Source organism: Engystomops pustulosus, chromosome 4, assembly GCF_040894005.1.
Source record: "Engystomops pustulosus chromosome 4, aEngPut4.maternal, whole genome shotgun sequence".
Classification (NCBI taxonomy): Eukaryota; Metazoa; Chordata; class Amphibia; order Anura; family Leptodactylidae; genus Engystomops; species Engystomops pustulosus.
Window position 1 is genome coordinate 205,607,945 of NC_092414.1, and position 11,344 is coordinate 205,619,288.

Below are 11,344 nucleotides of genomic sequence, written 5' to 3' on the forward strand. Positions count from 1 at the left end.
GGTCACCGCTGGCAATAACAGTTTTTATATTTTAATAGATCGGGAGTTTTGGGACGCGGAGATACCTAATGTGTCTGTGACTTTTACTGTTTATTAAGTTTTTTGTCAGTTCTAGGGAGAAGGGGGTGATTTGAACTTTTAGGTTTTTAATATTTTTTCATTATTTTTAAAAGTTTTTTAACTTTTTTTTTTTTTTTTTTAGACCCTCTAGGGTACATTAACCCTAGATGGTCTGATCATTCCTACCCTATACTGCAATACTACTGTATGGCAGTATACGGCATTTCTGCACAGTATACGCTACAATGAGCCACTGGCTCGTTGTAATGAAACTGCAGAAACCATGCAGCCTCGGGTCTGCCGAAGACCCGAGGCTGTCATGGCAACTGATCGCCGCCCCTCCCATGACGATCGGGGGAGAGACAATTAGATCCAAGATGGCGTCGCCCACACGCCACCGCTGCCGGTGGCATCAGAGGAGTTAACAGTGGGGGTTTACTGCAATATGCAACAACCCCCACCTGTGTATGAAGAGGACTCAGCCCGTGAGCCCTCTTCATACACCCCCAGCACCTCTGCTCCATAGAGCTACGGCGCAGAGCCTTAAGGGGTTAACACTAGGGAATCTGATCACTTACTAGAGCAGGGGTCGGGAACCTATGGCTCGCGAGCCAGATGTGGCTCTTTTAGAGGCCGCATCTGGCTCGCAGACAGGGTGAGCGATTCGGACGCCCACCATGTAATTCCATCGCACCTGTCTCTTTAAGACAGGCGCGATAGACATGCAGAGCGACGCAGCCCCTGCGTCGCTCCGTACTTTGCAGGACACAGGCGGCCGATGACGTCACGGCGCCTGTGTCTCTGCGCGGAGGTGCGGGAAGTCGGAACCGCGGGAAGACGGAGCTGTCAGTAGAAGCGGTGAAGAAGCGGTGTGGAAGCAGAACTGCATGTAAGTATAAGTTTTATTATGTTTTTTTTGGGCATTTATGGGGAGTGAGTGGCCTATGGGATCGGGATACTTACTGGGGGAAATGGATTCTTTTTTTTTACTGGGACAAATGGATTCTTTTTTTTACTGGGGGAAATGGATCCTTTTTTTACTGGGGGAAATGGATCCTTTTTTTTTACTGGGGGAAATGGATCCTTTTTTTTACTGGGGTAAATGGATCCTTTTTTTTTACTGGGGGAAATGGATTCTTTTTTTTTACTGGGGGAAATGGATTCTTTTTGTTACTGGGGGAAATGGATTCTTTTTTTTTTACTGGGGGATCTGCATACTCACTATACTGGGGGATCTGCATACTCACTATACTGGGGGATCTGCATACTCACTATACTGGGGGATCTGCATACTCACTATACTGGGGGATCTGCATACTCACTATACTGGGGGATCTGCATACTCACTATACTGGGGGATCTGCATACTCACTATACTGGGGGATCTGCATACTCACTATACTGGGGGATCTGCATACTCACTATACTGGGGGATATGCATACTCACTATACTGGGGGATCTGCATACTCACTATACTGGGGGATCTGCATACTCACTATACTGGGGGATCTGCATACTCACTATACTGGGGGATCTGCATACTCACTATACTGGGGGATCTGCATACTCACTATACTGGGGGATATGCATACTCACTATACTGGGGGATCTGCATACTCACTATACTGGGGGATCTGCATACTCACTATACTGGGGGATCTGCATACTCACTATACTGGGGGATCTGCATACTCACTATACTGGGGGATCTGCATACTCACTATACTGGGGGATCTGCATACTCACTATACTGGGGGATCTGCATACTCACTATACTGGGGGATCTGCATACTCACTATACTGGGGGATCTGCATACTCACTATACTGGGGGATCTGCATACTCACTATACTGGGGGATCTGCATACTCACTATACTGGGGGATCTGCATACTCACTATACTGGGGGATCTGCATACTCACTATACTGGGGGATCTGCATACTCACTATACTGGGGGATCTGCATACTCACTATACTGGGGGATCTGCATACTCACTATACTGGGGGATCTGCATACTCACTATACTGGGGGATCTGCATACTCACTATACTGGGGGATCTGCATACTCACTATACTGGGGGATCTGCATACTCACTATACTGGGGGATCTGCATACTCACTATACTGGGGGATCTGCATACTCACTATACTGGGGGATCTGCATACTCACTATACTGGGGGATCTGCATACTCACTATACTGGGGGATCTGCATACTCACTATACTGGGGGATCTGCATACTCACTATACTGGGGGATCTGCATACTCACTATACTGGGGGATCTGCATACTCACTATACTGGGGGATCTGCATACTCAATATAGTGGGGGATCTGCATACTCACTATACTGGGGGATCTGCATACTCACTATACTGGGGGATCTGCATACTCAATATAGTGGGGGATCTGCATACTCACTATACTGGGGGATCTGCATACTCACTATACTGGGGGATCTGCATACTCACTATACTGGGGGATCTGCATACTCACTATACTGGGGGATCTGCATACTCACTATACTGGGGGATCTGCATACTCACTATACTGGGGGATCTGCATACTCACTATACTGGGGGATCTGCATACTCACTATACTGGGGGATCTGCATACTCAATATAGTGGGGGATCTGCATACTCACTATACTGGGGGATCTGCATACTCACTATACTGGGGGATCTGCATACTCACTATACTGGGGGATCTGCATACTCACTATACTGGGGGATCTGCATACTCACTATACTGGGGGATCTGCATACTCACTATACTGGGGGATCTGCATACTCACTATACTGGGGGATCTGCATACTCAATATAGTGGGGGATCTGCATACTCACTATACTGGGGGATCTGCATACTCACTATACTGGGGGATCTGCATACTCACTATACTGGGGGATCTGCATACTCACTATACTGGGGGATCTGCATACTCACTATACTGGGGGATCTGCATACTCACTATACTGGGGGATCTGCATACTCACTATACTGGGGGATCTGCATACTCACTATACTGGGGGATCTGCATACTCACTATACTGGGGGATCTGCATACTCAATATAGTGGGGGATCTGCATACTCAATATACTGGGGGATCTGCATACTTACTATACTGGGGGATCTGCATACTCACTATACTGGGGGATCTGCATACTCACTATACTGGGGGATCTGCATACTCACTATACTGGGGGATCTGCATACTCACTATACTGGGGGATCTGCATACTCAATATAGTGGGGGATCTGCATACTCAATATACTGGGGGATCTGCATACTTACTATACTGGGGGATCTGCATACTCTTTATACTGGGAGGACTGGGGGATCTGGATGCTCTTTATACTGGATACTCTTTATACTGGGAGGACTGGGGGATCTGGATGCTCTTTATACTGGATACTCTTTATACTGGGAGGACTGGGGGATCTGGATACTCTTTATACTGGATACTCTTTATACTGCGAGGCTCTGTATATAGTTTGAATTGATGCGGAATTCTATATAGTTGTACATAATATAAACTGGCAGGTGGCTATATTAGGCTGTAAATAAATTAACTGTGATGGGGCCTCTGAATATAATAAAACTGGGGTGGGGGAATTTATATATGGGGCAAAATTTATCAAGCAGGCCTGCTCTTTTTTGTCAGCATCTTTTTGTCAATACGAGCTCAGTGGGAGGCGAAATTGCCCAATGTGGATTTCACCTGGACTGAAATTGGGCACTATACACAGCCCTTGTTTATTGCGGCCAGCACTGAGAATGAAGTGCAATTTTTTTCCTCTTCCTGTCACAGTGAGGCTCATTTACTAAGGGTCGGGTTGTTCAACTTTTTCAGGGATTACACGGTTGCACAGATAATTAAGAAGCTCCAGTGTCTCTTCTTCGCTCAGAGATTTTTTTGTTTCCAGGAAAGACCGGAAGCTGTGAAGCTATCAGCGCCATATTGGGGAAGGACACCAAGTTAAGAAGAAGCCACCTCCAAATTTAAGACTCCTCCCAAGGATAAAATTTGAGGTAAGAAAATAAGCACAAAGGGGTTTTATTAGATAAAATTATGATGTTCTGGATGTAATAGGTACGTGTTGCTTGTGGTTATTGGACGTAATAGGTATGGGAATGGGGACACCTATAGTCACTGGATGGGGAACCTACTGGGTGTACTGGGTAGCTATACAGCTGACATCATATCCACCCAGTGGGCCATGCTGGGGTGTAGAGAGTGACCCTAACAGCTGAACACAGCCAGTGCCAACACCAGACAAACTCGAGCCTAAAAGAACTCAGCTCTTCTAGAGGTCTACTAAAGCTCTGTGGCACAAGGACCCAAAGAAACATGGAGCCGGCCCTCCTTACAGAGAAATCCACAGATCTAAATCTAAAGAAGTAATGACTCCATGCCTTCTATTCACTCCCACAGTACCTCCCTTTATTGAAGAAGATGGCTAAAAGAAAAAAGGATGAGGAGTATCGTACTTTTCAGCAGGAATGGACAGAGGAATTTGCCTTTGTGGAGAGAGCAGGTTCACCTGTCTGTCTAATATGCAATGATAAAATTGCATCAATGAAACGTTCAAATATCAAGCGGCACTTCGATACACACCATGCTTCATTTGCATCAAAATATCCTGCAGGAGACAGCAGGAAAAAAGCCTGCCAAGAGCTACTGTGCAAAGTGCAAGCTAGTCAGCAGCAACTTCGTGTTTGGACCCAACAAGGAGACTGGAATTCGGCTAGCTTTGCTGGTACTTTAGCGATTGTCAGAAATGGAAAGCCATTCACAGATGGAGAGTATGCCAAAAAGTTCATGCTTGATGTTGCCAATGAACTTTTTGACGATTTTTCTGATAAAAGCAAGATAATCAATAGGATAAAAGACATGCCTCTGTCAGCAAGAACCGTTCATGATCGTGCCATCATGATGGCAAATCAGATTGAGGCATCACAAGTGAAGGACATAAATGCAGCTCCATTTTTTTCCCTTGCTTTGGACGAGTCAACTGACGTGAGCCACATATCTCAGTTCAGTGTAATTGCAAGGTATGCTGTCGGTGACACACTGCATGAGGAAAGTCTTGCCGTTTTGCCTCTGAAGGGGACAACCAGAGGGGATGATTTGTTCAAGTCTTTCACTGAGTTTGCTAAAGAAAAAAATCTACCGATGGATAAACTTGTTTCAGTGTGTACCGATGGTGCTCCATGTATGGCGGGGAAAAACAAAGGATTTGTAGCCCTTCTTCGTGAACATGAAAAGAGACCCATCCTAAGTTTTCACTGCATCCTACATCAGGAGGCGCTTTGTGCTCAAATGTTTGGCGAGCAGCTTGGTGAGGTGATGTCACTTGTCATACAGGTAGTCAACTTTATTGTTGCCCGGGCTTTAAATGATCGTCAGTTTAAAGCACTGCTGGATGAGGTTGGGAATAATTATGGTGGTCTGCTTCTGCACAGCAATGTGCGTTGGTTGTCAAGAGGGAAGGTGCTCAGTCGTTTTGCGGCTTGTCTGAGTGAAATACAGACTTTTCTTGAAATGAAAAATGTTGAGCATCCTGAGTTATCCAACACCGAATGGCTCCTGAAGTTCTATTATCTTGTGGACATGACTGAAGATCTGAACCAGCTCAATGTGAAAATGCAAGGTGTTCGAAATACAATTTTATCACTTCAACAAGCTGTGTTTGCATTTGAAAATAAGCTAGAACTGTTCATCACGGACATTAAAACGGGTCGTTTATTGCACTTTGAAAAACTGGGAGAGTTTAAGGATGCATGCACAGCAAATGACCCTGCTCAACATCTGGATATTCAGCAGCTAACAGGCTTCACATCTCATCTTCTGCAGACATTCAAAGCACGCTTTGGAGAATTTCGTGAGCACACTCGTCTTTTTAAGTTCATCACCCATCCACACGAGTGTGCACTGGACAGGACTGACCTGAGTTACATCCCCGGTGTCTCTGTCAGAGATTTTGAACTACAAGTTGCTGACCTGAAGGCCTCAGACATGTGGGTGAATAAGTTTCTTTCACTTAATGAAGATTTGGAAAAACTCACACGACAGCAAGCAGAGTTGGCAAGCAAACACAAGTGGAGAGAAATGAAACAACTTCAACATACAGACCAGCTGATTGTCAAAACTTGGAACGCGCTTCCTGTCACATACCACACACTGCAGCGTGTGGGTATTGCTGTACTGACAATGTTTGGCTCTACTTATGCTTGTGAGCAGTCTTTCTCACATATAAAGCACATTAAGACTAACATACGGTCACGTTTAACGGATGGAAGTCTCAATGCCTGCATGAAGCTTAACCTCGCCACGTATCAACCAGACTACAAAGCCATCAGCAAGTCCATGCAGCACCAGAAGTCACATTAATAGTAGAAAGTTTGTTATTGTTGGTTAACAACAGCATTAAACGTTATTATTTTATAAAAAAAAGAATTTGCACTTCATGTAAAACTATTTAATAAAGTTAAATTGTTTGTTACCCTGGGTGTACCGGCTGGTTTGTACCATAGTAAGAAGTTGTGCTTTAGCACCCACTTTTTTTGTTCACTTTATTTAAGACCAACACTTTTAAAGGGCCACTGACAGAAAAATTGCTCCAGCAGTCACTTAGTACAGTAAGGAGTATTCCTCCCTCCTGTACAAAGCCACAACTGGTCCGAAACAATGGTAATTCTCTGTAAAATAAAAAATAGATAACTTACATTGGAGCTTGCTATGCAGGACATCTCCTTCAGCACTCTGGCCTCTTCCTTCTTCTGCGCAGGCCTGAAAGCTGCATCTCTCATCTTCAGGTGGGAAGAAGCCAGATCCAAGCAGCACATTAAAAAGAAACCAGGGTCCTGGACAAGATGCCCTGCATCACAAGCTCAAATGTAAAATATCAATTTTTTTTATTTTTTTACAGGGAATTAGCATTGTTTCTGTCCAGTGGTGGCTTAGTACAGCAGGGGGGGATAATCCCTGCTGTACTAATGACTGCTGGAGCGATTGTTCTGTCAGTGTCCCTTTAAACATATTGTACGGCTCTCGCGGAATTATATTTTAAAATATGTGGCGCTTATGGCTCTCTCAGCCAAAAAGGTTCCTGACCCCTGTACTAAAGTATTGCAGTATATTGTAAATTCACTGAATCAGAAAAATCAGCCTGATGATGGACAGAAATGTCACACGTCATTTAAGGTTAAAGGGAACCTGTCACCAGGAATGTCATTTTTAGCTCATGACAGGCTCCTATGCTGTGCTGATTTTAAAAATGCTGTTGTCAGCATTCTGAATCATTTCATTACGCGTCCGAAGGAGTTCACCGAAAGTACATTGCCGTGATTCACTAAGATCATGGGTCCGATTTCCTGTATGTGTCGCTTCCCCGCTCAGGTCCGCAGGAGTTCACCTTCTTCTTCCCGGTGCATGCAAGTGCTTGGGCTTGCAACACAATTTGAATTTTAAATCCCGTGCTCTGTCTGAATCAGTCAGATCGTCAGACAGCACGACCCCTAATTTGTGTTGCATAGAAGCAGCGTCAAAAAACGATCGCGTGCGACACAATCCCAGTGCAGACCCCTGTTAAATCCTGAAATCCCTTAGTAAATGAGCCCCAATGTGTGAATGTGGAATTCAATTTTGGCATCGTTTCCCTCTCCTATTAAATTCAGAATGGAGGTTGCCGATTGCATTTGCGTGAAAGAAAAGCTACATGTGTTATATTCAGAGCGTAATCCAGATGCATGGCATTCAGAATATAGCGCTAGTGGGCCAAATCTGCGTCCGAAAGCCCAGATTTTAATGGTATTTTTCACTTTTTAAAAAAAATAATTTTAGTGATGGTAGATTTGTCCTAGTAAGAAGTTCCTGATGTTCCTCAGAACTTCTTTTATTATAACTCTATATCCCGTGATCTCGGAAATATAGTCATAAAGGTTTATGGGGCGTTCATGCTATGTCACCCGAGCGCCTCACGGAGCCTTGTATTCTATAGAGGAGAGGCGATTTTACCATCACCATAGACAAAGGTTCTTTACTGTGAGAGCAGTGAGACTATGGAACTCTCTGCCGCAGGAGGTGGTTATGGCCGACTCTATGTACATGTTCAAGAGAGGCCTGGATGACTTTCTGGAGAGAAAAAATATCACGGGTTATGGGGATAAAACATTTATTTAATTCTTAAAGGTTGGACTTGATGGACTTGCGTCTTTTTGCAGCCTTATATACTATGATACTAATGTATGGAACCCCCAGGAACTTCTTACCAGGACTAAACTGATGGAAGATGGCCTTTAAAGGAAATCTACCGTCCAAATCAAGAATGATACAAACCAGGGGCACTTACCCATAAATCCAGGCACCATGACTGTGGTAATCTTCTTATGTTTGTTATCTTTCTTTCTGAAATCAAATTGTAAACTTACACTAATGAGCCAGAAGGGCTACCCTAGCCCCTCTGTGATCTGGCTTTACAAAATGTTGTTACACTGTGCAGCATACACCCTCCCCAGCAGCAGTGAGCACACAGTAGGAAGGGGGGAAGTGCTTGTGTATCTGCAGTATGGAGGAGCTCTGGTAACAGCCCCCAGAGCCCTTATAGATCCTTAGCATAAGTTTAAAAATGTATTTTAGAAGGAAGGAGGCCAAGGATAACAAATATAAGAAGATTATCACAGATACGTTACCATTGAAACGCTTGCAATCGGGAAAAAGCTTCTCATGAGTCAGATACTGCGAAAACATACACTGCAAAACATGTGGTGCTTGTTACCAATCACAGTAGAAACAAATATGTGTCCCCGATAGCCCCTCCCTTGCAGCACTTGCAGCACAAAAAAAAATTCGGCTGTGAGTGTAACCAAGCGGTTACAGGGAAATTGTCACCATGGGGCCCCTAGATCAACAACCCACATGCTTTGGCATTTCCAGGCAAATAGCTGACCCCTCCATCCATTATTACATTCTTCACACATTGATAAGAGAGACCTTAGATACCCAGGAAGTTTATTCATAAAAGGTGCTAAAGTTACTATTGCTGTAATACATTTCAGAAACTTGTCCTGAAAGGCCAATAAATAACAAGAGCAGGTAATGTCCTAAATTTCTCAGTTACAAGCATAGTAAAGTTATTGTGATGATCCATGAGCATCGCTCTGAATGCAGTAGTCAGTGAGTACACTGAACTATAGATGGCGCCGAATGCATTACTAATACTTACTGTAGTCTTCCTCATCTTTCACGCTTTACTGTTAAGAAAATAACAAAAAAAACCCTGTTCCCACCGATATCCCACCATTGGGATTTCCTCCCTGATCAGCAAGTTCTCCCCTCTCCAATGTATAGGAGGGGATAACTTATGGTGACTGGACAATCCCTTTAATATTATGTGCAATGTAGTAGAAAGCTGGAAACCTCTAAAACAAACTGTGGAGCAGTATATAGTTATTGATGCGTTGTAATAACCTTTAAAAAAAAATATTAAACTTTTTAGTCTTTTTTTAAGGCCATCTCAAAGGGTATTTACCACCAGTCTAACCCCCCAGTTTATCCTGGGGGTAGATGCCCTTCGAGAGGTTTAAACCATGAATCACAATACCATAGTATCGAAGGACTAAATAGAAACGTTAGGGTGAAGACACACGTGGCGTTTTTAGGCCGTTTTTACTAAGTGCGTTTTCAGATCGTAAAAAACCGCATGCGCTAAAAAACGCGTCCATTTTTGTCAGGTTTTCCGAATTTGCGCAATAAAAACTGGACAAAAACGCATGCGTTTTTAAAAACCGGATGAGTTTTTTAGCACATGCGTTTTTTTTACGATCTGAAAACGCACTTAGTAAAAATGGCCCAAAAACGGCCTAAAAAAGCCACGTGTGTCTTCACCCTTAGGGCGTTTTTGGGCCGTTTTTAGTTTTCAGATCGTAAAAAAATGCATCAGTTTTTTGAAAGCGCATGCGTTTTTGTCAGTTTTTAATTGCACAAATTCGGAAAACTGGACAAAAACACATGCGTTTTAGGGTGATGTCACACATGGCGTTTTTGAGCCGTTTTTAGTTAGTGCGTTTTCAGATTGTAAAAAACGCATCAGTTTTTTGAAAGCGCATGCGTTTTTGTCCGTTTTTAATTGCTCAAATTAAACATGCGTTTTAGGGTGGTGGCACACGTGGCGTTTTGTCTGCGTACGCAAACGCAGACAAAGCGGCGCCCATCGGGGCAGGCCGCGGCCCGAATTTGCGCAATTAAAACGGACAAAAAAACGCATGCAGTTTATTAAAATTTGCATTATTAAAATGTGATTTAAGCCGCACACAATCGCTCCATTAAAATTCAAGTTTTAATCAATCTGTACCCCAGGAAGCCATCATGATGAACCAGGGACATTACTCATAGATCCAGGCACGGTGACTGTGTTTATCTTCATATATTTGTTATCCACGGTCTCTTTCCTTTTAAAATCAACTTTAAAAAAGCACTTTCGTCGTACTGTATGCTGTTTTCAGGGGTTGCACAGCTTGGACAGGTTTTTAACAGGGGTCTGCACTGGGATTTTGTCGCATGTGACCGGATTTTGGCGCAGCTGCGATGGCTCACATGCAACACAAAGTTGGGGGAGGCAGACGATCCGACTGATTCGGACTGAGTGCAGGATTTAACTTTCAAATTTTGTAGCAAGACAATGCACTTACATGCACCAGGAAGAAGAAGGTGAACTCTGTAGGACCTGAGCGGGGAAGCTACACATGCAGGATATCGGGCGCGGGATCTTAGTGACTCCCCGCACAGCGCATTATACACGGACAATGCACTTACATGCACCAGGAAGAAGAAGGTGAACTCTGTAGGACCTGAGCGGGGAAGCGACACATGCAGGATATCGGGCGCACAATCTTAGTGACTCCCCGCACAGCGCATTATACACAGACAATGCACTTACATGCACCAGGAAGAAGAAGGTGAACTCTGTAGGAACTGAGCGGGGAAGCGACACATGCAGGATATCGGGCGCACGATCTTAGTGAATCGCGGCACTTTCAGTGAACTCTGCGGACAGGGTAAGTAAAAGAGCCCCAGTGAGTTTTTCCCTTGCAATCCTCTTTAACTTCTAAATGGGAATTTGTATCCTGAACTTTGCTGGAGTAGGACAATGTAAGGGTATTTTCAGACTTCTGATGAATATACCTCTACATACTGTAAACGATATAGGATATTTACAGAGGGCATGTCTATGAAGGGGTTCAGTCTGTTGCGCTACTTTATACAGATTTGATAAACTGA

The 11,344-nt window shown here is 44.0% G+C and overlaps 1 protein-coding gene across 1 annotated transcript; it reads left to right on the top strand.

Annotated features, from left to right (window-relative positions):
* Positions 1-4,519: 4,519 nt before the first annotated feature.
* On the top strand, positions 4,520-6,457 carry LOC140128560 (general transcription factor II-I repeat domain-containing protein 2A-like). The gene has a single exon (XM_072150258.1). It carries the CDS (start codon positions 4,520-4,522, stop codon positions 6,455-6,457), a length of 1,938 nt encoding a protein of 645 aa, XP_072006359.1.
* Positions 6,458-11,344: the final 4,887 nt, after the last annotated feature.

What these genes read in the sequence shown, in the direction of transcription:
- LOC140128560 (XM_072150258.1), top strand. Translation starts at nt 4,520, where the DNA reads ATGGCTAAAAGAAAAAAGGATGAGGAGTATCGTACTTTTCAGCAGGAA.